We start from the raw sequence: 27,309 nt of genomic DNA, 5'->3' as shown, positions 1-27,309 counted from the left end.
ATAATTTTCCACAATATTCTCTTACAGTCCTTTGTGTTTCTGTGATGTCAGTTTTTATTTTTCCTCTTTCCTTTCTAATTTTGTTTATCTGAGTCCTCCGTCTCTTTTAAATCTGGCTAAAGGCTTATCAATTTTGATCTTTTCAAAGAAACGTTCTGGTTTCATTGATCTGTTGTTTTTTTAGTTTCTATTTCATTTATTTTCTGTTCTAATATTTATTATTTCATTCCATCTACTGGTGTTGAGTTTTGTTTGTTTTTCTTTTTCTTTTTCATTTTTAGCTCCTTTAGGTGTAAGCTTAGGCAATTTATTTGAAATTTTTCTTGTTTTTTGAGGTAGGCTTATATTGCTATAAACTTCCCTCTTGGAACAGCTTTTGCTTCTTCTCAAAGATTTTGGATTTTCATTTTCATTTTTCTTCATGTTTTATTTATTTTTTTTTTACTTTCATCTTTGATTTCCTGTTTGACCCATTCATGGTTTAGTAGCATGTTATTTAACCTCCATGTATTGGTGCTCTTTGCAGATTTTTTCTTGTGCTTGATTTCTGGTTTCAAAGCGGTGTGGCCAGAAAAATGCATCGTATGACTTCAGTCTTTTTGAATTTGTTGAGACTTGTTTTCTGGCCTCATATGTGATCGTTTCTGGAGAATATTCCATGTGCACTTGAAAAGAATGTGTATTCTGCTATTTTAGGATGGAGTGTTGTGAATATATCTGTTAAAATCCATCTGATTCACTGTTACTCAGCCACTTTTTTCTTGTTGATTTTCTGTTTGAATGATCTATCTATTGATGTAAGTGGGGTATTAAAGTCCCCTACTATTATTGTATTACTATTGATTATTGCCTTTATGTTTGTTATGAACTGCTTTATGTATTTGGATGCTTCCATGTTCGGTGCATAAATGTTTAAAATTATTAAATCTTGTTGATATGTTCCATTTATGATTATATAGTGTCCTTCTTTGTCTATTGTTACAGTCTTTGTTTTAAAGCCTATTTTGTCCCATATAAGTATTGCTACCCTAATTTTCTTTTCACATTCATTTACATGATAAATGCTTTTTATTCCCTTCACTTTCACTCTGTATGTCTTTAGGTCTGAAATGAGTCTCTTGTAGGCAGCATGTAGATGGATCTTGTTTTTTTTAGTCTATTACATCACACTATAGCCTGATTGGAGTGGTTAATCCATTTACATTCAAAGTAATTTTTAGTAGATATGTACTGTCATTTTGTTACATTTTTTAACATGTTTTTGTAGTTCTTTTCTGTTCCTTTCTTCCCTTGCTCTATTTTCTTATGGTTATTTGGATTTCTTTGGTGGTATACTGTTTATTTTTTGCTTATCTATTACTGATTTTTGATTGTGATTACCAGTAGGTTTGTATAGAAGATCTTCTGCATATAGCAGTCCATATTAAGTTGATAGTTGCTTAAGTGTGAGCCCAGTCTTTTTTTTTTTTTTAAAGATTTTATTTATTTATTTGACAGAGAGACACAGCGAGAGAGGGAACCCAGTCTTTACTTCTCTCCCCTACACATTTTAAGTTTTTGGTATCATACTTTACATTTTTTTATTTTGTGAATCCTTTGACTAATTTTACAGGTATATTTATTTTTACTGCTTTTGTGCTTCCTTCTTTTCTTAATCTTACTATGTCTTTCCTTTCCACTCAGAATGTCCCCTTTAACAGTTCTGGTAGGACTGGTTTAGTGATGACGAATTCCTTTAACTTTTGTTTGTCTGGGCAACTCTCTTTCTCATTCTGTTCTGAATGATAGCCTTGCTATATAAAGTATTCTTATTTGCAGATTTTTTCATTTCAGTGCTTTGAATATATCATGCCATTCTCTTCTGGCCTTTAGTTTCTGAAGAAAAATCAGTTGATAACTGTATGGTATTTCCCATGTATGTAACTGTTTTCATTTCTTTTGTTGATTTTAAAATTCTCTTTACCACTGTCATTAGCCATATGAATTACTATGTGCCTTGGTGTCAATCTCCTTGTGTTTACTTTGTTCGGAGCTCTCTATGCATCCTTGATCTGGATTTCTATTTCCTTCCCCAAATTTGGGAGGTTTTTAGCTATTCTTTTTCAAACACATTTTCTGCCCTCTTTTCTCTGTCTTCTCCTTTTGGGATTTCTATAATGCAGATGTTATTTGCTTGATGGTGCCATTTCATTCCTGAAGTCTGTTCTCATTTTGTATAATTTTTTTCTCTCTTACCTGGTCAGCTTGACTACTTTCCATTACTCTGTCCACCACGTCACTGATTCTTCTGCTTCCTCTAGTTTACTATTTATTACATGTAATGTATTTTTAATTTCATTTATTTTGTTCATCTCTGATTTTTTTTTTTAATCTCTGTGTTAAGGGTCTCACTGATGTCCTCCACTCTTTTCTCAAGTCCCATGAGTGTCTTTATATGATAATTACTTTAAATTCTCTATCAGGCATATTACTTATCTCCATTTGGCTTGGTGTGTTGCTGTGATTTTGTCCTATTCTTTCATTTGGGATATATTCCTTTGTCTCCTCATTTTGTCTATCTGTGTCTATTTCTCTGTGTTAGAAAAGTCAGTTATGTCTCTTGCTCTTGAAGGTAATGGCCTTATGATGAATAGGTCCTGTAATGCCCTGCAGTGCAGTGTTCCCTGCTCACCAAAACCTGAAGCTTCAAGGGTGTCCCTTATATACACTGTGTACACCCTGCTTTTGTGGCTGAGCTACTTTTTCCTTCAGTGTAGTCATCTACTGTTACAGTATTTCTGTATCATAGATTTTTAGAAATAGGATTATTTTGAAGAATAATAATGTGTGTTTAAATTTTGATAGCTACAAATTGTCATCTCTTATAATTCTACTCTTAGACCATACTTATTTATATTCCCAGTATATGAAAAGTTCTCACAAGAGGCTTCAACAACAGATTTTATAAACATACAAACTGATACTTGAAAATGTTTGCCAGTGTGACCATTGAAGAGAATACCTGATTTTTGTCTTAACTTTTATTTGTTTGTTGGCAAGTTTGAGCACTCTTAGTTTATTGGCCAAATTATATTTTTCTGTGAATTGTTTGTTCATATTTTTTTCCATTCTTTATAGTTGTTGATCTGTTTTTCACTTGACACCTTCTTTTGAACTAATGGGAATTTCAACTTGATATGGCTAAAAAAACTAAGGTTTTTTTTCCCCCTCTCGATTCTGTTTCTCCTACAGCTCCGTTCTTTCATCTGCTGCAACCTAAAACCTTGGAGTCGTCCTTTCTTTACCATTCTCTCTTAATGTATTTGTAGTACATCAGTAAGTCCAGTTGGCTGTAGCTTTTATGTGGATACAGAATTTCATCACTACGTAGTACCTTTACTGCAGCCACCATCTCTTACATATTGTCTTCCTGTTTTAATACTTGTAGGCGATTTTTCTGCGGAGTAGCCAGAGAAATTCTTTTAAAATTTGTCCAATAATTTTATGACTGTATTTAGAATCCATTATCATATCCTAGCTTCTTCAAAGCAAAAGCCAGTCTTCTTCCCATGATCTATATAAGCTCTGTATGATTGGTCCTTATTTGTAGCTCTGCCTTCCATTTCCTACTTCTGTCACTGTACTTTGTTGTGGCCATCATTGCTTCTATACTGTTTCTTGAAAATCCTAAGTACACAGTGGGGCACCTGGGTGGCTCAGTTGGTTAAGTGTCTACCTTCAGTTCAGGATCTCAGAGTCTTGGAATCAAGTCCCATGTCAGATTCCACACTCAGTGAGGAGTCTGTTTCTCCCTCTGCCCCCACCCCCCCCACTCTCTCTCAAATAAATAAATAAAATCTTAAACAAAAAAAAAAAAAAAAAGAAAATCCTAAGTGCCCATCTAACTGAGGACTTCTGCATTACTGTTTTATCTGCCTAGAATGCTCTCCTCCCAAATATCTCCATGGATCTCTCCCAAACTCCTTTTTTAAATAAACATTCTTTGAATTTCTAACATGCATAATGTGGTAGACTTGGGTTTATAAGTATGAGGAAAAAAGGTTTATGCTCCATGCCCTTAAGGTATTATTAATCTACTATAAATGCGAATAAACCAAGTTGGGAAGATAGGGAAAGAATGAGTAAAAATAAAGCAACTGTATGTAATTCACGTAGTGGTGATATGGTAGCATTTACTTGGGAGAGAATTTTAGGACCATCAAACTTAATTTAATCAAATTCTTAAAGAGCAAGATCTGATTTATTTAATGCTACTTAAAAAGTACCTAAAATGGTACATACAAATTATATGTTTGCATTAACATATAGTGTATAAAATATATATGGATCTGTTTGGAAATAATACATATTGTTAAGAATTATTATTAAATTAAGAGTAATTTCTGAAAGTTTATGTTAAAATTATTGAGATTCTCTGATTTTTATAATTTAGATAGAATTTTTAATAACATGCTATGTGGAGTGGAATATCATGTTTTGTTAATCTTCAAATCTGCCTTTTATGTAATCACATACTTCTTTTGGTTACTTTTTAAATCAGTTTTTAAGAGAGAGTCTATAGATAAGCTTTTGTTATCAGGAGAATTCATATGTAGGAAGACTTGTTTCTTATCAATTTTGGATAATCAAATGTTTTGTTGTTGAATTTCCTTTTCTTTTTTTCAAGTAAAGCTTTTATTTCAGTATTATCTTAATACTGAGAAATGGGCAAATTGTTAGTTTATGACTGAATGAATTTTTGTGAAGTGGCTATATCCATGTATTCAGTAAATAGAGTATTAGATTATAACATTGCTCTACAGTGTCCCCTCCCAGTCACCAATTCCTGACAAGAGTAACCAACATGCTCCTGACTTTCAACAGATTAGTTTTGCTTGTTTTTGAATAGTTTTAAAAATCAGTAATTCTATAATATAAAATGATCTAATATAATATTTTGTAATCTCATTTAGAGGTACTAAGCAAGGAAAGAAATAATCATGGAAATATTTTCTGTATATTTTTGTGAAACAGTAAAGTACATGTGTGTTAACTAACTATTCTTATACTTAGAATCCCGGCCATTGTCAGTTCCTGTGAAAGCCATGCTGAATCTCTCTGAAGGCTGTAGAAGTCCTGAAGAGAGAATGAAAGAATTTATTGGAGTAGTATGGAATGCAGTAAAGAGTCTCACACTACAGGTAAAATAAAAGTTAGAAATAACCATGGTTTTAATTTCTATAATCCTTTATAATTTTCAGCACCTTAAATATTGGTAAAAAATAATCTCACTGGTAACACTTAATATTGGTAAAAAAATAACCTCACTCTTAACACTGGGATATACCATCTCATTTCTATAACAGATGAAAATTCTTGGCACACTTTACATGTTAACAGAATCATATGAAATACATATTATGTGTTGTCCTTGATAAAGTTATAAAAAATACACAAATTTTGAGATGTTGCTTAAAAAAATTCATTCTACTGTTTATTTTAAACATTATTTAAAAGATTTAAATGTTCAATATACACATCAGAAAACACTAGACAATAGGCCAAGTTGAACAGTCATCCCTGAGATATTCAAGATAAGATCAGCATGGCCTAGTGACTGTTGGTTTTGGGGAATGAGAGGAAGGAGGCTGTCCAGGTGGTGTTCCAGGGGCCAGTTGTAGCCTTTGGGTGGAGAGTGATGCCATGAAATGGTAAAAGAAGCAGCTTTTCAGAGTTAGGAGCAAAGAGGGAGTTTAATTTATGCCTGCATTGAAATACCTGTGAGATAGCCAGTCTTCTCTTAGACCGTAGGATATTCATATTTGGAGGTTAAGGAAGAGATTCACGGTAGAGGTAGAATTTTGGGAAACATTTACAGATGGTTAAAACCAGGAGAATTGATCATCCCCCAAAATATGTAAAGTTGAAAGAGCAATGGGCCATGGGGGTACCATGTCTAGAGTAGACAGTAAAAGAGAAAGTGTCCTTGAAGCCAGCTGTGAGAGAGAGAGAGATCAGAAATGTAGAAGGAAAAGTGAGACAGTTCATGTAAGTCAAGGGTATGTAGAATTTCAAGGAACCAGTACTTAGCAGTATCAAGTTCTGAATCTTAACTGTGGACTTGATTTTGCTTATCTGCAATATGAAATGGTTACATAATGTTTAAGATTATTTCCAATTCTAACATTCTTGTGGGATTCTTTTGGTTCTTTTGCTTGGTTTATAATGATATAGTGTGTTCATTAGCTTTGTCACCAACAATGAACTTAATTTTATACATTATTATGGATTAGTTATAAGTAGAGATAATGATGTTCCTCATTTTCTTCTTTTAAAAATTTTTAATTGTGGTAAGATACTCTTAACATAAAATTTGCTATGTTAACCATTTTTATGGGTGCAGTTTAGACTGATGTTCCTCATTTGACTAAACTTACTGAGTATAAATTAACATGTAATTAGAGGAGTATATTTTTGTATAGGTTATTTTGTATATGAAGGCACCATTATATCTTTGTATAGGTTATTTTGTATATGAAGTCACTTGCTTGCCTCGTTCCTAGTCCCAGCTCTGTAGTTATGCATGCTGTATATTTAGACGTTTCCACGTGTTAATGTGTTCTGGAAAGGTTTAAAGATAAAACTTAATTCTGATTAAGTGATTAAAATCTAGTCCCTAAAATTCTGAGTTTTTAAAATAGTGATGTCCATTTTCCAACATGTTTTATGAACCAAAATATAAAACAGAAAACCCTGAAGTTGTCATCAGATAAAACAGAACATCATACTTGAAGCCATCAAAGGATTATTCTTTTAGTGGAAGTTTGAGCAAGTGAATGTGTTTGGAATCAGAATTTCTGGAAAATTGATTTTGCAGCCAAAGTTGATATTTGCTAAGCCCATGCTCTCTTTTACTTACGCTAGACATATCTTGCATTTAGACATAGACGATATTCACTGTAACCTATTTGTTTTTCAGTGGGAAAAGTAACTTCCACATTTCATCTTAATGGATTATGTTATATTTATGTAGTCTGGAACAATTTTTTTTTAAAGATTTTATTTATTTGACAGAGACATAGCAAGAGAGGGAACACAAGCAGGGGGGAGTGGGAGAGGAAGAGGCAGGCTCCCCGCAGAGCAGGGATCTTGATGCGGGGCTCCACCCCAGGATCCTGGGATCATGACCTGAGCTGGAGGCAGACGCTTAATGACTGAGCCACCCAGGTGCCCCTTGAACAATTTTTTTTTAAATGTGAACTGGTTTGGGGGCCTTTTTCTCAAAAGATTAGCATGAACTCGGTTCTTTGCAATTTTTCTCTATCAGCTGATCAGCAAAGATCTTATCTATTATACTTCAAAAAGCTACATTTTATTCCAGAAGCACATGATTGGCAACAACATGCAGTTGACAAAATAGAAATATCCTGGCCTAGAATTCACTAATAAAGGAAAACATTGCCCTAGTTTTTGCCAAGCTCCATTTTTTTACATTGAAGATTATGTTTCTGTTATATGGCATTTTCTAGGTGCTTTTTTTGTCATTTCTAAAGCTTTCTGAGTGGACTGTATAATAGAATGGACACCTTTTTTCCATACCAAGTCTTGGTCTCCTTCTTTTGCTAATAATGATCTGTTATTCCTTTAGAGAACTACTTCCTACATTCCTTAATTTCGATGTGTCAAAGTGTCTCAGGTCCCATAAGCTAGTTGGGCTAGACCAATTGAATTCTCTCTCTCCCAAGAAGTTATATATAGAATGTGATCAGTGATGCAGTAATCATACTGCATGATACACTTGTTCTCATATCCAGTGAACTTCCTGGCCTATCTCCATGATTAAACAAGGGTAAGGATTTGAGGCTAGACAGATCAACTACCAATTACCTTAATTGTAAAAGTAATTTTTTACATTTAATGCTTAAAATTTTGCAAGGTTCATATTTTTTATTTATAGGCATTGAGAAAGTGACTGCAGTTCCATGGTAGTTTGTTAGAAGGAGGAAGTCTGGAATTCAGATATAGGCATTTTTTCATGTTTTCTCTTGGCAGATATTTATGGGAAAATGTGGATTTGTAACAATCTGGAAAAGACAACTGAAGTTCACTTTTGAGGTTTTTAACTTAAAGCCCTAAACTGGGTATATTTAGATTTCTACTATATATGATGACACCCCAAATACTTTCATAGTGTATTAAGAATTTATACAATATGAAAACTGTGATTTGGGCAATAGTTAATATATTTGTTATAGTGCAAATGGAATACTGCATATTTTGGTGGTCTGTATACATAAATAGTTATATCATAAGCATAAGTCTTTTTAAATAAAGAGACTGAACATCTCTTATGAATCTATGAGAGCTAATATATGGATCTGACATACAGGAGATAATCAGTATATGTTCATTGACTTTATTTTATTTAGCAAACCTTCAGGTGAGAGTTAATACATTGCATCTTTATATCAGAACTGCCCCCCCCGCCCTCCCCCCGCAGTTCCAGATGAGGAAACTGAAGTCATGGAGAGATTAAACAGCTTGTCAGAGGTTCCACAGCTGGAGTTGAACCCATCCAGCTGACATGTCAGTTTTATGAATTACTCTACTAGGTTGTCTCTGTAGAATGAAATGATGAACAACATGCACTAAACAATTATTTTAATTAATATCCGTATTTGATGCTAATAAAAATAATTGTTTACTTATTTAATAATTACTTAGTACCTAGTACATGCTAGACACTGTACTATGTACTGATACTATAAACAAAATAGGCAAAGTATCTGACATTACATACCTTATATGCTCTAGTGAAAACTCTAAGGCTATTAGTATTTTAAAAGCCGGGTGGCTTAGTCATTAAGCGTCTGCCTTCGGCTCAGGTCATGATCCCAGGGTCCTGGGATCGAGCCCCGCATTGGGCTCCCTGCTCGGCGGGAAGCCTGCTTCTCCCTCTCCCACTCCCCCTGCTTGTGATCCCTCTCTCGCTGTGTCTCTCTCTGTCAAATAAATAAATAAAATCTTTAAAAAATAAAAATAAATAAAACCCTCTTCTTTCAAGTTTTTTAAGTGCTGGGATTATGTCTTTTGTCTCTGTATTCCTGACTTTCAGTTCATGTGAGGTCTTAAAGAATTCATGAATAAAAGAAAAAGTGAATGAAAATATAACCTGAAATGTTCCTTCGTATTTGTATTTATTTGGAACTGTTTTCTGAAGAATAAAATTCATACAGAGAACATTTCATTCTTTAGAAATTTTACAAAATATAATCATCAACAAAGTTTCAGTTTTATTTTTTTTTATTTTATTTATTTATTTCAGAGAGAGAGAGAATGAGAGATAGAAAGCACGAGAGGGAAGAGGGTCAGAGGGAGAAGCAGACTCCCCGCCAAGCAGGGAGCCCGATGTGGGACTCGATCCCGGGACTCCAGGATCATGACCTGAGCCGAAGGCAGTCGCTTAACCAACTGAGCCACCCAGGCACCCAAAGTTTCAGTTTTAAAGGAAGGAAAACATGTCATTTGGTAATAGGAAATAGGAATGTTATTTAAAAGTACAGAAAATATGGTATAACATTTTAAAGCATTTATAAAGGGTTCTATACAATAGACAGTCGCTAATTAAAGTGTTCAGATTAATGTGTAAGTGAAACCTATCTTAGTCTCTTCTTTTTAACTAAGTTGTGATCACAGTTATATAGCACACAAATTAGAAGAACCTAAGTTTAGCAAACTTTACATGTGGGAGATGGGTTGGGGGTACCCAAAGGCATACATCTTTTCAAATGGCACATACACTTGGAACTTCCATAAAATGCATGACAGTCATTTCATTTATTAAAATAAGAATACCAAATAATTTCTACTTTATTGGTTTATTTTCAGTGTATCATACTTAGATATGTAGCCCTTGACCTAATAGGAATCAAAATAGAGGTGGTTCTACTTCAAGAATTTGTAATAATCCCTTCACTTTAACACATGAATGTGTTCAATATTGGCGAAAGAACACGTTGCTACCAAAACTGAAATAAGATCCTTGAAACAGAAAGGATGTTGCCATGGAAAAATGAAGTAACACTCAGTGCAGCTGTGATGCATTAATGAATAGGATATTTTTTTAAAAGATCATTTGTGTTTGGTGTGGCTCAGAGGGTCCCAACCAGATGGTTTCCATGAACATGATCTGACCCCCGGTTTGAGGACTTCTTACTGGCAGATTACTTCATTTTCTTTCCCTTGGATTGTCAGATCCTTACATTAATGCAAAATTTACTGCTGCAGATTTATATTCACTTATATAAATCACTCAACATTTTACATTAAAACCACAATTTTAGACATACAGTTTTACAGTTATTTTAAAAGTGTAAAAAGATTTATGTGATAGCTATAGTATATATAATAGATTAACATTATAATAAGTTTAAGCAATTTGGATTATGTGTATGTTTTGGTTCTTATCATTTAAGGAATCTCTGTAACAACGTATTTTAGAAAGTTTATTTTTCAGAGTTGTGTATCTCAGGCTAAGTTTGATGAAATCTATTTTTGAATTAGTGGAATTTTGGAATATATTGTGGTTTTGGAAATCTTGGCATAACTTAAATTTATTTCAGAGGATATGCATGTATATATTTGTATAATGTGGCATATTATACTAATTACCTCACATTGTTGAAAACATTTTTTAACATAGCTTCAATACCTACATGAAGTGTTAAATACTCTTTTTAGTTTGACACTATAACCATAATTAATATGGGAGAATGTGTTCTCCATACACCATATTACCTTGTACACTGGAACACTGGTAATTATTTTAAATATTTAAAAAGATAAATGTAATGCATCTGTGACAATGTATACTTATATTTCAGAATAAAAAATGTAATCTTAATGAACTACTTAACATATACACATTTAAGTTGCAAGATAAAATTCTAGAACTAAGAAATGAGGTCATATTGCATGAACCAGTGTATTTATTTTTGCAAAATTTTACTATATTTTTCTTCACTGAATTCATCAGTGTATTCCATGCACAGAAATGTTGAAGCAAAGGTGAGTAAGTTAGCTTGTTTATAAGGCTGGCAAATTATTTATCTTATCAAGGAATTCCAGACCTGTTACATACCATGCTCTCACTGAGGACTATATTAACCCCAAGGAAAGGTATATTACTGTATTCTTAGTTATATGTTATAAAATACAGTGTCTCCATTTGCTAGAATATCCAAGGATTTATCAAACAAATTTTAGGTTTTATTACACCTTCAGATAACATTTTTGTATGCTAAATATTTTATAGAAAAATAACATATTTTATATTTTCCTAAGAATAATTTAAATATGCTAGACTGTTTGGGCAATTTGTGAACCAGGTTACAAAATACTACTTTGTAAGAACGAACCAAGACTAGTAGACTTTAACTTACATTGCTTTTGAATTAAGAACTCATGATGAATTTAATTTTTGATTTGGGCTTGCTTGGTCTTATTTTAACTCTCTAAGGGCCTGGCAACCTAAGTCACCACACTGGGGATAAGAAAGCATAAAAATTGCACATGAAATCAATATTTAAATATAATTTGAGGTATGATAAAAGCAAGGAATAATGCTCTGATTTTTAAGTCCTCTCAATTTTCTTCATTACCATATATCTTTATATATAAAATGTGAAACACACTTGAATCTTGGGATACATGAATATAAAAAAAGTATGACACATTTTAATGTTTGTCTAGAGATATAATGTGAACATTTTGAACATTTTTTCTTATATTTTAATCTGTAAAGTAAAAGAAAGCCAAATTCACATAGAAATAGCTGTGTGTGTGTGCGTGTGTGTATGTGTGTGTGTATGTATGTGTGTGTGTGTGTTTTAAGTGAGTACAATATAATGCTAGTTGGTTCTAAGGCCTTAGCTGGTGTTAACAAAATCTAATGAACTGCAAAAGAAGGAGGATTTTCTCACCTTTTTTTGCCAACACATTTTCTAGTTCAGTCCTGTTTCTTGGAAAGAACTGTGGAAAAGCAGATATGTTTTCATCCCATGTCACTGTGCCTTTTTGATCAAATTTGTAGCAAGAAACATCTTTTTAAGTGTTTATTGTGTTCTTTAGTAAATATAACCCATAAAGCCATAAGTATGGCGCATTTCTTTTTTTAGTTTGCCCATTTATTTTAAAGATATTAGGTATTTAAGGGTATGTTTGCTCCCTTATTTAGTATGTTCCCAATATTTTAATTTTGCTTTTTTTCTTTTTCTCCCTAGCTTGAAGTACAGTCTTGTTGTGTGTTTGTTCCAAATGATAGCCTGCCTTCCCCAAGTACAATTGTATCTGGTGACATTCCTGGAACAGTAAGAAGTTGGTACCATGGACAAACCAGCATGCCAGGAATGCTTGTCCTCTGTTTGCCTCAAATAAAGATTATTAGTGCGGGCCACAAGTATATGGAACCTCTGCAGGAGATTCCATTTGTCATTCCACGACCCATCCTTGAAGAAGGTACATTTAAAAAAAATTCTTCCTATGGTTGTTATGTTTTATAATAATATTTTAGCTTTTTTTTTCCATATGCCAGTGCTTATGTAACTCAGTCTTCTTAGCGAAAGATCGCATGAAAATGGACTAAGTGATCTACAAAGTGGATCTAAAAAGAAAGGTGTACAAAGTATACGAATTAAGTGATGCCGTTTATTGACATCCACACCTTTTAATCATATTCATGTATGTATAAAAAAATGGAGACTACAAAAGACCATATGCAGTACAGAATCATCACTAAAATGGTGAAGCATAGACACACGGAGAAGACCACTGGTTTTGGATGTTTGCATTATGCTGAACTAAGAATGATAAATAGATCTTAATTTAAGCTACTTGATTTATTAAAAGAAATATATAATAAAATGAATATACTATTTACATCAAATATAATATATTTCTAGATTTCTCATTTGTTAAAGTAGATAATTGTGTTATGATTTGAAACATGACTCTTTAGAAATACTTTATTTCTGATATTGCAGAGTTTTCAGTTGCAAATTCATACCTTTTTGACCTTTGACATATTCATCTCAAACTATACGTGAACCTGGAAAAGTTTTGAGTCACAAAGTAAATGTGAATCTATATTTTAATAACAAGGTTCAAATTTTTTACAGTGCTAAACATTTCCGCACCTTGTTCATATTACTAGGGTGTAAGTATATGAATGCTGATACTATTCAGATTCTACACATACTATTACTGAAAAGCAGATTCAGTCTGCACAGTTTTGGACATTGACTTGATGTTGATTTCTCTCTCCCTTTCTCTGTATTGGAATTTCCATTGATATGTAGTGTTCTTAGGTTTATCAGAAGTAGGAATGATTTTACTGCCAAAAATGAAGGTTGGTACTTAATAATATGAATACCATTATCATAAAATCATAGAATTCTAACCATTAGAAGGAATTTCTTTAGAGCTCTTCTTGTGTGCTGTTTGTCTTGATGCAAGGATTCTTTCTCTAGTATATTGGATATATCCATTCTTTGATCCTTGCTTTTGGTTATTAGGAGTTCTTTATTATCACAACAGCTATTATATAGCCTATCAAGGATATTCTAGCATCACAAAATGAGCCAGGGAGTGCTTCCTCCCCTTTTTTTGTTTTAACTCTGAAATAATTTTTTAAGATTCAAATAGTTTGTCCCTTAATTTTTTCTTCTTTTTTAGGGGCAGGGGGGCAAAGGGAGAGGGAGAGAGAGATTCTTAAAAAGTAAGGAAAAACCAGGATACAGTACTATCATGGAGGACAAATGATTAAATCATTTTTAATATGGCAGAAGTGCTCAATAAGATATATCTACAATGGAATATTATGCAGCCATCAAAAGAAATGAACTCTTGCCATTTGCAACGATGTGGATGGAACTGGAGGGTATTATGCTAAGCGAAATAAGTCAATCAGAGAAAGACATGTATCATATGATCTCACTGATACGAGGAATTCTTAATCTCAGGAAACAAACTGAGGGTTGCTGGAGTGGTGGGGGGTGGGAGGGATGGGGAGGCTGGGTGATAGACACTGGGGAGGGTATGTGCTATGGTGAGCGTTGTGAATTGTGCAAGACTGTTGAATCACAGACCTGTACCTCTGAAACAAATAATACATTATATGTTAAAAAAAAAAAGGAAGGGAAAAATGGAGGGGGCCGGGAATTGGAGGGGGAGATGAACCATGAGACACTATGGACTCTAAGAAACAAACTGAGGGTTCTAGAGGGGAGGGGGGTGGGAGGATGGGTCAGCCTGGTGATGGGTATTAAGGAGGGCACGTACTGCATGGAGCACTGGGTATTATATGCAAACAATGAATCATGGCACACTACATCAAAAACTAATGATGTATGGTGATTAACATAACCTAATAAAAAAAAAGAAAAAAAAGGCCTAAAAGATTTGAAAGAAATTTGACAGTTTTAGGTGATTGATTTCTCTTATCACAGTATTTTAAGAGGACTGGTATTAATGCAGTTCAGATTATGGTGGCTTAATGACTAAACAGAAAATGAAGAATTTTTTTATTGAAATGTACTTGACATATAATATAATGTTAGTTTCAGATGTATGATAGTGATTTGATATTTTTATATATTAAAAGAGATCACTACGAAAGGTCTACCTACCATCTGTCACCAAAGTTATTACAGTATCCTTGATGATGCTGTACCTTATATCCCCATGACTTTATTTAGCACAATACCCTCTAGGTTCAACCATGATGTTGCAAATGGCACAATAGCCTTCTTTTTAATGGCTCAGTAATATTCCATTTTATGTGTATAGCACATTTTCTTTATCAATTCATCTATCAATGAACACTTAGGTTCATCTATCGATGAACACTTACATACCTTGGCTATTTTAAATAATGTTGTGAATAACAAAGAGGTACATAGATCTTTTAGAATTAGCATTTTTATTTCCTTCAGATAAATACAGAAGCAGAATTGTTGCATCCCAAAGATTTTGGAAATTTGTGTTACTGTTTTCATTTCTTCTTAAAATATTTTTTGCTGTCCTCTTTGATTTCTTCATTGACTCCTTGGTTGTCTAATAGCATGTTGTTTAGTGTACATGTGTTTGTGCTTTATCCATATTTTTTCTTATAATTGATTTCTAGTTTCATACCTTTGTGGTTGGAAAAGATACTTGATGTGATTTCAGTCTTCTTGAATTTATTGAGACTTGCTTTGTAGCCTAACATGCAATTTGTCCTGGAGAGTATTTCATGTGCACTTGAAAAGAAGTGCTGCTTCTGCTTCAGGATGGAATGTTTTGTATATATCTCTTTAGTCCATCTGATCCTTTAAGGTCAATGTTGCCTTGCTGATTCTCTGTCTGGGTTATCTTTTCATCGATACAAGTGGAGTATTAAAGTCTCCTAGTATTATTATACTACTATTTCTGTCTTTACTTCTGTTAGTATCTTTTGTGTATTTAGGTGTTTTTATATGGGGTGTGTAAATGTTGATAAATGTTACATTCTCTTGTTGGATTGACTCATCATAATGTAATGCTCTCCTTTGTTTTAAAGTCTATTTTGTCTGAATAACTATTGTTAACCCAGCTTTCTTTTCATTACCATTGCATGGAATATCCTTTTCTATCCTCTCACTTTGAGTCTGTGTGTGTGTCTTTAGATTTGAAGTGAGTCTCTTGTAGACAACTTATATATGGGTTTTGTTTTTTAAATCATTCAGCCATTCTATATCTTTTGACTGGGGAGTTTAGTTCATTTAAATTTAAAGTAACTATTTATAGGTATATACTTATTGCCATTTCATTATTGTTTCCTGGCTGATTTTGTCATTCCTCTCCATTCCTTTTCTTCCTCTCTTTCTTAGGCTTTGGTTGTTTTCTTTAGTGTTATATTTAGATTTACTTTTTTTCTTTTGTGCATTTACCGTAAGTTTTTTCTTTGTGGTTATGATGAGGTTTACATATATCCTTTTATGTATATAACAGTCTTTTTGAAGTTGATAGTAACTTAATTTTGAACACATTCTAAAGCTTTATATTTTTACTTTCCCCCAGCTTATGTTTCATATTTTTGATGATACATTTTACATCTTTTTATTTTATGTATTCCTGAACTTAATTATTATATTTTTCTTAATTTTACTACTTTTGTCTTTTACTCTTCATACTTGGTATGTAAGTGGTATTTCCACTACTTTTATTATTTATTTACCTTTTCTAGCAAGATTTTTACTTTTGTGTGTTTTCTTATTAAATAGTATATTTTATTTTTAGTTTAGAGTCGTCTTTTAAACATTTCTTATAAGGCTGTTTAGTGATGAACTCCTTTAGCTTTTGCTTTTCTGGAAAATTCTTAATCTCTCTGAGTGATAACATCTGGGTAGAGAATTCTTGGTTGGCTATTTTTTCCTTTTAGTGCTTTGACTATGTCATGCCACTCTTTATGGCCTGGAAAGTTTCTGCCAAAATATCTGCAAATTGCCTTATGGGGTTTTCCCTCTATGCAATATGTTGCTTTTCTCTTGATACTTCTAAGATTTTTCTGTTTTGTGTTTTCTATTCCTTTGTTTTCCAGCTCACTGATCATTCTCCATTCTGCTGTTGAACTCCTCAGTGTACTTATAAGTTCAGTTTTAATATCTATTTCATGTTTTCTTATTTTCTCTTTGTTGAAGTTATTGTTGTGCTCCTCATTGCTTAGACAGGTGAACATCTTTATGACCATTACTTTGAATACTATCTGGTAGGTTGTGTCTCTCCATTTCTCTCCTTTTTCTGCAGATTTGCCTTGTTTTTGGGTTTGGAATACATTCCTCTGTCTACTCATTTTGTTTGTTTCTCTGTTTGTCTGTATATGTTAGGTGAAATGGCTACCTCCCTCAGCCTTGAAGCAATAGTCTTGTGTAGGAGCTGTTTTGTGTGGCCCAGAAGCCTTATCTCCTGTGGCTACCAGAGCTAGGCATGCTGTGGGCATCCCTTCTGTGGGCTCTTCATCCACTGGCTTTCATAGGGCTGCAGCTGCTATGTGTGAAAGGTAGGGCTCCAGGTACTCACCTGGCCTGTTGTATCTTGGCTACTGCATGGGGAAAGTGGGCTTCCAGCTGCTTGCCTATCCTGGTTATGGCTTGCTCTTTTGGTGGATTGTGTGGCTTGGGGATGGCTTGGGGCATTCATCTGGCTTTTTTTTACTCTTTGGGTGCTACATGGTAGTGGGCAGGGCAGGAAGCTTACCCAGCCTGTTCAGGGTGAGTGGTAGGCAGACCATGCCCACCCACGCCCACCCACACCAAGACAGATTCTAATTAAAATGGTAAAAGGTAGGGGTGCCTGTGTGGCTCAGTCTGTTAGTCCTCTCATACTTGATTTCAGCTCAGGTCATGATTTCAGGGTCGAGGGATCGAGCCCCAAATCTGGTTCCAGAAGCCTAGAGGGGGTCCACCTAAAATGATACTTGATGGCTCCTTTACCAACAAGGTTGGATGAGATTGCAAAAATGACTGTTGACAGCACTTCCATTCACTGTTAAAATCCTTGCAGATTCCTTTTTAAAATCTTTTAAATCTATCTATCTATCTATCTATCTATCTATCTATCTATCTATCTATCTACCTACCTACCTACCTATCTACCTATCTACCTATCTACCTATCTACCTATCTTCCTTGCAGATTCCTATCTCTCTGGTAGCCACTTTAACATGAGTAAATGGGTCATCCTCTCTTCTGGTCTAGGTGCTTTTTATTTCTTGCTTTTGTGATGGATCACAAGGCAAATAGTTTTGGGGCGAGCCCTTTGAAAACAGATCTTGGTTTCCTAAAGTACTATGATTCACCTGGTCTTAATCTTTGTTGATATTAAAAACTAGACATTTTAGACCTTGTCTTTACTGTGCCTGCCTCCAAGGTCAGGATTATGGATGTCAGGCACAATCCCTTGTCAGGCACAATTTTTCCAGGGAAGTTCTGTATTTGTAGGATCCCTCCCACTTGTGCCTCATCTGGGTGGTTTTGGGGGAAGGCCATGTCTGCCTCTTCCACCCTTCTACATGTTTCTCTTTTGTCTTTCGTGTGGAGGTGCTGCTCATCTAGGTCTCAGGTCCTTTTTAGAGGAAAACGATGCCATATATAGTTTTAAGTTATTTTGTCCATGGAAGGAGGTGAGTCAGGGTCTTCCTATGTCACCATCTTGAACTGTCTCATGAAGAATTGATGTAACAAATCTACAGTATTTTTTTTAAGTTATTTGAGAAAGACAGGAGAGAGGATGGTATCCAGATATATATATGCCTTGATATTCTTAGGTTGCAAGGAACAGAAATCAAGTCAGGATAATTTAAACAAAAATGGAACTTAGTGACTCATTCTTTATATATTCCATTATAGAAAGCAACTTTGAGTTTTAGTTAAAGTTTTGAGATTAATCTCACCCTTTGACTCTGGTGGTTATGAACACCATATTTTCAATTAAAGTTTTCTCTTTTTATTTTCTTGTCCTCATAACACCTGTTAAATTTTTTTCTTGCTCTTTGTCTTTGGTGTTGCTTGGTTATCATTGTGAGTTCTAGATTTCTATTAAAACTGTAATATACTGAAACCAGTTATTTAAATTTATGATGAAATGAGCAACAAAGAATAGAGTTTCCTCTGTAACCAAGGTTTTGTGCTTCAGACCTTTTATTTTGATGGAAATACTTTAATATATTGCAGTGTTTGTGCGTGTGTTGTGAATCATACCACCCTATAATTTAGAAAGGAAATTCATATCCAGCTTCTGTAGAGAAAAGTAGGGCCACTCTACCCATTGCTAGCTACTGCCCAACACCAGCCTTAGTATCATTTTCTGTGTTCTTTGAACAGGACATCTCTGTGCTATTGCAGGGCTTTAGCAGATGCTACCCATGTAACTACCTCCTTGATCTCTTCTCTAGCCTTTCTTATTTTTTAGGTTTCCGTGTACTTCACTTGCCAGGTCCTTCTGTTCTGCACTCTTACTGCTTTTCACTCATCACTCTTAATACTCCTATCCCAATTTTAGTTATCTTTATTCAGCACCCTGATTTCCCTGCTAGGGTGAAAAGGGGCAAGAAGCATATCTGTCTTGTTCACGGTGTTATTCCTATCACCTACCACAATGAACCGCACAAAATAGGGCTCACTAATTGTAGAGTATGTTGTTCAGTAGTTTTTGGTTACTATAAGGAGCAAAAAAAACCTTTAAAAATAAGGTCAACTTCTGACTTGTCTTCAAGTTCATAAAGAATCGAAAAAGAATTCTTTATCATTATGACTTGAAAAAAAATTATGAAATGAGCAATAGGATGAACAAGAAGGGTTCTCATAAATTTCAGGCTTATTCTGTACTGAATTTGGACTTCTAAAATTCAAAAATGAGGAACCGTTTGTTGAACTGTCATCTGATTTCAATTGCCATGGGAAGGGAGAGATGATCTCTAATATAGTCAGATCCAGTCTGTATAAGGTGTTTGGGTCAAAATCAACATCTTGAGTTTCCTTAGCAGGCATTTGCAGTGAGGCTTGCGGATGTAATTTGCTACATCTAGCTCACACCTTTGTGCAGATGGGTTTCCACACTGTGCCTAGCAGAGGTTTGTTTTTTCTTCTTTGAAAGAGTTGCCTGCAACTGTAATAAAATATTTTGACAGAAATGGAATATTGAGATCATTTATAAATTAAAAGTTTGCTATTGTTGGATTTAGTGAATTTTCATAGAAACTGATGTTAAAATTTTGAGCATCTATGAGAAACAGAAAGGCTATTTTTCCATGTAATTTTTTTTTTCATCTTGCTGGTTTATATTTATTGTTCCATTTTCAACTTTTTAATATCTTACTTTGGTAAGTATAATTTCCACTTGTTCTAAAAGGTGATGCTGTACTATTATAATAGTTTTCTTTTTTCCAGTTTACTCAGTGTCTATGACTTTAGTTCTTAATCCATATGTAAATGAGATACCTTGGGGAAAAGAAGCTCAGAAAAGAGCTTAAGATTTGTTCTTGATGTTGCTGCTGTTTAAATTAATCTCTTAGAGATCATCATATATGTATGACAAATGAAGTTAAGCTGTTGAAATGACTAGTTAATTTAATTGTTATATACATTATTATTTTCTCAATAGCTCACATCCATCCTGCTACATCATGTTTTGCTATGGGTTCTGTGACTTTTAAAGGCTTGAGAATGAACCTTATTTAATTTATTCCCTGTCAATCAGTTTTGTATTTCCCAACAATCTCCCTTCCCCGCCACACACACATGCAAACTTATTTTAAAAACAAAACCAATGTGGCAGATCCAGTGTGTCATATTTTTCCTTTAAAATAAAATATATAATTTAGATTGCCTTAAGATTATAAACATGTGTTTTTTAAATGATACCAAGGTAACATTTTCTCATTAAAGGAATTTTTAAAAATTGGGATATAAGTGACGTGTAGCATTGTGTAATTTAAGGTATATAACATGTTGATTTTGCTACCTTTATATATCGCAGTATGATTACCATCATGGTGTCAACTAACACTTCTGTAGGTCACATAATTATCATTTCTCTTTTGTGGTGAAAACATTTAATACCTAGTCTCTTAGCAGCTTTGAAGTATATAATACAATATTATTGACCATAATCACGAAGTTGTGCATTAGGCGTCCAAAACTTCTTCATTTTCTAGTTGTAAGTTTGTAACCTTTAACAAAATCTCCCCGTTTCCCCCAACCCCCAGCCCCTGGTTTCTGTGAGTTCACTTGTTTAGATTGCATATGCAAGTGATATATAGTATTTGTCTTCCTGTTTCTCACTTATCTCACTTAGCATAATGTCCTCATTAAAAGAAATTTTTAAAGTAAGAATATACAGATGAAAAAAATTACTTTGGTGATAATTACTATTACCAATTTAGTTTTGTATTTCTTTCCAGTTTGTTTATTCTTTCTGTTTTGTGTGATGAATATATACAGACATATACATATAAAATTTCCATTATGTAAAATGATTATATTAATAATGTACAAGTAAGATAATTCCTGGCAAAATTTTCAGCACTGTTTTTTTCTCTTATGCACATTTCACACAGGCTTAACATGTTTTGAATCATTTCTATCGAAAAGTAAGAGGATTTTAAGAATCTTCCTTAACTTTTTCTTAGTGTTTAGTGAATATGGACTTTCTCCTTTCTGTAAATCATATTTTCTCAGGTTGCAAGGAAAAAATAAAGTCAAGTTATCTTAGGAAATGGGGGTTCAGTGATCTCTGATGGTCAACAGAAGAACATCAGAAGCGATCTTTAGTGGCCAAAGAATGCCAGACAGAGAGTGGAAAGTAAATGAGGACTTAATAGTAACTCTGCTTACCCACTGGCACATTGGGCTGGCCTGTTTTCTTCTCTACTACTGTCCTTACATCTTTAAACACCTTTTTGAAGTACATTCATGACATTTACTCATTGTATGAGTACAGTTCAGTGATTTTTAGTAAATTTATAAAGATAGGCAACCATCACCACAACACAATTTTAGAACATTTCTGTCACCTCACAGTTCCTTTATGTCCATTTTGCAATTAATTCCTATTCCACATGCTCCAGCCCTAAGCACCACTGATCTCTCCTTTTATAAATTTGCCTTTTCTGGACATTTAATATAATGGAGTCATACAATATGTGGTCTTTTGCATCTTCTTTAGTACCTTATATACTTACATATAAGTGTATTCAGGGTACTTTGGATTTTTTTTCACTTAGTATAATATTTTGAAAGTTCATTCATGATGTAGCCTGTGTCAGTAGTTTGTATTGCTGAGTAACATTTATTCTGTGATCATACCACACTTTGTTTATTAATTCAGTGGTTGATATTCATTTGCACTGTTACCAGTTTTTGACTATTATGATTAATGCTGATATGAAAACTTGGGTACATGTTATATGGACAAATGTTAAAATTTATCAGGGACAGAGCCTTTGGAGTGGATTTTATGGTAAGTTTTTGTTGAACATTTCAGATAATGGCCAAACACTTCAGAGGTGATTGTACCATTTTACATTCCACTATTAATGTGTTAGGGTTTTATTTTCAGTATCTTTGTGAGCACTTGGTATATTTCCCATTCTAAGAGAGTATGTGGTACTTTATTGGGGAGTCAGTTTCCATTTCTGTAATGACTAATGATATTGACTATTTTTTCATGTACTTAATATATTTGCTTAGTGAAATGTGTATTTAAATTATTTGTCCAGTGTGTTTTTGTTGTTATCTTATTTTTGAGTTGTGAGTGTTCTTATGTGTTCTAGATGCATGTCCTTTTTCAGATATATTATTTGTTAATATTTTCCTGTAGGTTGGGGCTTTTATTTGCATTTTCCTTTTTTAAAGTTTTTATTTAAATTCCAGTTAGTAAATGTGCAGTGTAATATTAGTTTCAGGTGTACAATGTAGTGATTCAGCACTTCATGCAGTGCTCAGTGGTCTGCGCAGCAAGTGCCCTCCTTCATCCCCGTCGCCTCTTTCACCCCCCCACCTTCCCTCTGGGAACCATCAGTTTGTTCTCTATAGTTAAGAGTCTCTTTCTTGGTTTCCCTCTCTCTCTCTCTTTTTCCCCTATACTCCTTTGTTTTGTTTCTTCAATTCCACATATGAGTGAAGTCATATGGTATTTTGCTTAGCATAATACTCTTCTAGCTCCTTTTTTGTCATTGCTTATGGCAAGATTTCATTCTTTTTTTATGACAGTAATATTCCATGGTGTATGTATACCACATCTTCTTTATTCAGTAATCGGTTGATGGACACTTGCACCGTTTCCGTAGTTTGCACTTGCATTTTCTTGATAGTAAATTTTGAAACATAAATTTTGAATTTGATAAAATCCTCTTTATCAATTTTCTTTATTCATTGTCCTCTTGGTGTCTTAGTCTTAGCTCTTACAATTTGGTATGTGCTCCATTTGGATGTGGGTTTTTTTGTGTATGGTGTGAGATAAGAGTTAAGAGTCTTAAGTTCATTTTATTGTATGTGGGTATTTAATTTTCCAAGCATTATTTGTTCAGAACACAATCCTTATGGAATTATCTTGGCACCTTTGCTGAAAATTCAACCAACCCTAAGTCTAAGGTGTTTTTTTTTTCCTGAACTCTCAGTTCTATTCCGTTGATCTGTATGCTGTCTTTGTGCATGTAGCACACGATGTTGATTACTAATATAAGTCATCCAACTGTCTTTTTTTCTTTGAAATCATTTTGTCTATTTTAGGTTCTTTGCATCCTTATGCAAATTTGAGCATTAGTTTGAAGAGACTTTGATAGGGATTGCATTTAATTTATAAATAAAATATTGTGATATTTGCCATCTTGATAATATTGAGATCTCCAATCTATGATTATAGAATGTCTCTCCTTTTATTTCTTCAATTTTATTCAGTAGTATTTTGCAGATATAAGTGTCTTCCATGCCCTACATGTCTTTAGTTAATGTTTTTGAAATGTATTTTATTTATTTGAACTTGCTGTGAATGGAATTATGTTGTTATTTTCATATAAAAATATAATTTTGTGTGTTTCCCTCCTATCCTGAGATCTCACTGGACTCGTTTATTCTAGTTGCTTTCAGTGTGGATTCTCTGAAAATTTCTGTATACCTTTCTAGTTTCTATGAACCATGCTAGATGTGAATAAAGACTGTTTTACTTCTTTCTTTCCAATCTGGATGTCATTAATTTTTGTTTTTACTTTAGTACATTGGCTAAATCTCCAGTACAGTGCTACATAGAACCAATGACAGCACATATCCTTGCATTGTTCCCAAATCTAGAAAGAAAGCCTTTAGACTGTCATCACTAAATATTATGGTAGCTGTGGATTTTTCACAGATGTCCATCAGGTTAAGAAAGATCCATTTTATTCTCAGCTTATTGAGACTTTTTACTGTGAAATTGTTTGGATTTTTTCACATGCTTTTATGAATCCATTGAGATACTGGTTGTGTGTGTGTTTCACTTTATACTATTAATGTGCTGTATTACTTAATTTTACTTAAATGATTAAATGATTAATCTTGGATTTGGGAAATGTATCCTGCTTTCTTGTATATCATCCCTTCATATGGTACTGGACAGTTTGCCTTTTTTTTTTTAAGATTTTATTTTCTTGAGAGAGAGTGTGAGCCAGAGCTGGGAGAGGGGCAGAGAGAGAGAGAGAGAGAGAGAGAGAATCTTAAGTAGATTCTACGCAGAGCCCGACAGTGGGCTCAATCTCATGACCCTGAGATCATGGCCTGAGCTGAAACCAAGAGTCAGACACACCAGCTGAGCCACCCAGGTGCCCCATGCTTTTTTTTTTCCCTTAATGATTTTTGTATATAAATATGTTCCGGACAGATTTTATTCTGTAGTTTTCTGGCAGTGTTCTTATCTGGTTTTCATAACAGGATAATGCTGGCATTATAGGATAACTTGGGAAGTCTTTCCACCTCTTCTGTTTCTGAAGAGTGTGTGGAGGAATGGCAATATTTTGTTAATGTTTGAGAGTTTACCCTTGAAGTCATGGGGAAAAGGCAGGCTGCTTTTTTTGTAGAAAGTTTTAAAATTAATAATTCAGATACTTTGTTTTTAGGTCTATTCAGATTTTCTGTTCCTCTTCTAGTCAGTTTCAGTAAATTGTGTCTAGAAAGTTATCCATTTATCTAAGTTGTCTAAATTGGGGTATACAGAGTTGTTCTTAATGCTTTCTTTTAATCCTTTTTAATTTCACTAGGTTTGATAGTAATATTCCTTATTTAGTTCTTGATTTTGGTAATTTGTGGATTCTCTTTTTTTGAAGTTAAAGGGCTGTCATGTTGCTGATTTATTCTTAGAATCAACTTTTAGTTTTATTGATTTTTTTCTGTTTTGTTTCACTTATTTCTGCTATAATCTTTATTTTTTTTCTGCTTGCTTTCTGTTTCATTTTCTTTTTTTCTGGCTTCTTAAGGGGAAAACTTAGATTTTTGTGTGTTTTTTTTTTTTGAAAACTTAGGTTATTGATCTGACAGTTTATTGTTTTATGATATAGACATTTAATACTTATAAATTTTTCTTTAAGCACTGCTTTAACTGCATTTCAGAAATTTTCAAATATTGTTATTCTCATTTACTTTACAGTATTTTGTAATTTTCCTATGCTTTTTCCTATGGCCCTTGGGTTATTTAGAACTGCTGGGTTGCTTAACTTCCAAATACTTGAAAATTTCACAGATGTCTTTTTATTGCTGTTTTCTGATTTAATTCTATTGTGGTCTAGAACATATATTTAATTATTTAATCCTCTTAAATTTATTAACCTTTATGTTATGGTCTATCATATGGTGTGTTTGAGAGAATGTCCGTATGTGTTTCAGTGGTTTTGCTATGGTTAATTGGGTGACACATTCTGTGTATGTCAGTAAGTTTGAATGGGTTGATACTGTTGTCTACTCATCTATAGCCACAGTGACTTTCTATCTATCTATTCTATCAATTATTGAAAGTAGATTATTGAAATATTCACGTTTTACTGTTTAGTTGCTTATTCTTTAAATCATGTCAGTTTTTGCTTTGTGTATTTTAAAGTTCTGTCTTTAGATGCATATGCATATATAATTAATTGTTACAGCTTCCTAACATATTGACCCCATTATCATTATTGTCTCTTTTTCTCTCTATAACACTTACTTTTTTTTTAAGATTTTATTTATTTGAGAGAGCATGAGTAGGGAGAGGGGCAGAAGGAGAGAGAGAGAGAGAGAGAGAGAGAGAGAGAATCTCAAGCAGACTCCCTGCTGAGCATGGAGCCCAACTGGGGCTGGATCCTACGTGTCGACCTCTTGAGAGTCGGGGACCTGGGGCGGTGAAGGAACTGAGAAAAAGAGACGACAGTATAGCGAGGCACAGGGGACCCCGAGCTAACAGCCCGAGGCACTGAGGTTTATATTTTCCATACTCTTATATACCTTCTACAGTGATACAGATCTGTAATGATTTACAGCAAGGGCATAGTAAGGCACATTCCTCCATGTATACAGGATTAGTCAAGGACGTAAGAATCTTTAAAACAGAATAAAGGAACAAAGAGGGGAGTGCCCAGTGTGCTGTTTACAGGACAAGGGAACAGAGAGGGGAGTGCACGGTGTGCTGTTTACAGCACAAGGGAACAGAGAGGGGAGTGCACAGTGTGCTGTTTACAGCTGGCTTCCTATCTACTAAACATCTTCTGCTGAGTACTTTAGAACTGACCACACACGTCCCAAGGGCATTTCACTCTGATCCTTTGGTTTATTTTTAACCCTGCAATCTCGAGTTTTCTGAGATCTCAGAGTCTGAGTGAACATGCACCAGTGGGCATTGTGGCGTTCTGTTTCCTACACCCAGGACCCTGAAATCATGACCTGAGCCAAAATCAAGAGTCTGATGCTTAACCGACTGTGCTACCCAGGCACCTCTATAAACCTTCTCCCTCTACCCCTTGTCCCCCCCCCAAATAAAAAAATAAATATTTAAATTGGTTGTTTGCTATTTGTTTGTTTCTTTTGTGTATTTTGTTCCTCTGATCCTCTTTTACTACCTCCTATATTTTAAATGTGTATTTTAGTGTACCATTCAATTTTCTCCAGTATTTTTAGTGTGTACTTTTTCAGTGGTGACTGTAGGGATTCTATTATTATGCATCTGGTTATCACACTCTAACTTAGATATATTTTAACTTAATTTTTGTGAATTATAGAAAATTTGTTCTAACATATTTCTATTCTCTACTCCATTCTGTTCACACAGATTACATCTCCATGAATCATTACCCAACAATAGTGTCTTATTTATTGCTCTCTATATAATCAATTGCCTTTTAAATAACTTGAGAAATGGGAAATAATGTACTTATAGTCTTTCATATTAACCCACATGTTGCTCATATCCAGTTCTCTTCATTTTTTCCTGTGGGTTTGAATTAATACCTGATGGACTTACTTTAGTATTTCTCATAAGGCACTTTGCTATCAGTGAGTTTCTCAGCCTTTGTTTATCTGAGATTGTTTTTATTTCATCTTAATATTTGGAACATAATTTTTCTGGATATAGTGTTTTTGCCTTGACAGTTCATTATTTTCTTTCCTGTATTTGAATGTGATTTTTCACTGCCTTCTCCCCCCTCCCCACCCTTAGGTCTTTTTAGTTTTTATTTAAATTCCAGTTAATTAACATACAGGGTAATATTAGTTTCAGGTGTACAATTTAGTGATTCAACACTTACATACAACACTGGGTACTCAT

General features: G+C 33.9%; 1 protein-coding gene across 6 annotated transcripts in view; it reads left to right on the top strand.

Moving 5' to 3' along the window:
- The window catches only part of VPS13B (vacuolar protein sorting 13 homolog B), a 750,734-nt gene that overhangs the window by 345,913 nt on the left and 377,512 nt on the right, over positions 1-27,309 (top strand). For all 6 annotated transcript variants that reach the window (XM_028108562.1, XM_028108579.1, XM_028108553.1 and 3 more), the window contains 2 exons: positions 5,053-5,180; positions 12,261-12,495. In XM_028108562.1, coding sequence (XP_027964363.1) covers positions 5,053-5,180; positions 12,261-12,495 — 363 coding nt within the window. The remainder of the gene's footprint in view (positions 1-5,052; positions 5,181-12,260; positions 12,496-27,309) is intronic.

Source organism: Eumetopias jubatus, unplaced genomic scaffold (assembly GCF_037043125.1).
Source record: "Eumetopias jubatus isolate StellerSeaLion01/CBP00866 unplaced genomic scaffold, mEumJub1_p1.0 scaffold_4, whole genome shotgun sequence".
In the NCBI taxonomy this organism is placed as follows: domain Eukaryota; kingdom Metazoa; phylum Chordata; class Mammalia; order Carnivora; family Otariidae; genus Eumetopias; species Eumetopias jubatus.
The sequence above is the reverse complement of the archived record's forward strand: the minus strand, read 5'-3'. Positions and strand labels throughout refer to the sequence as shown.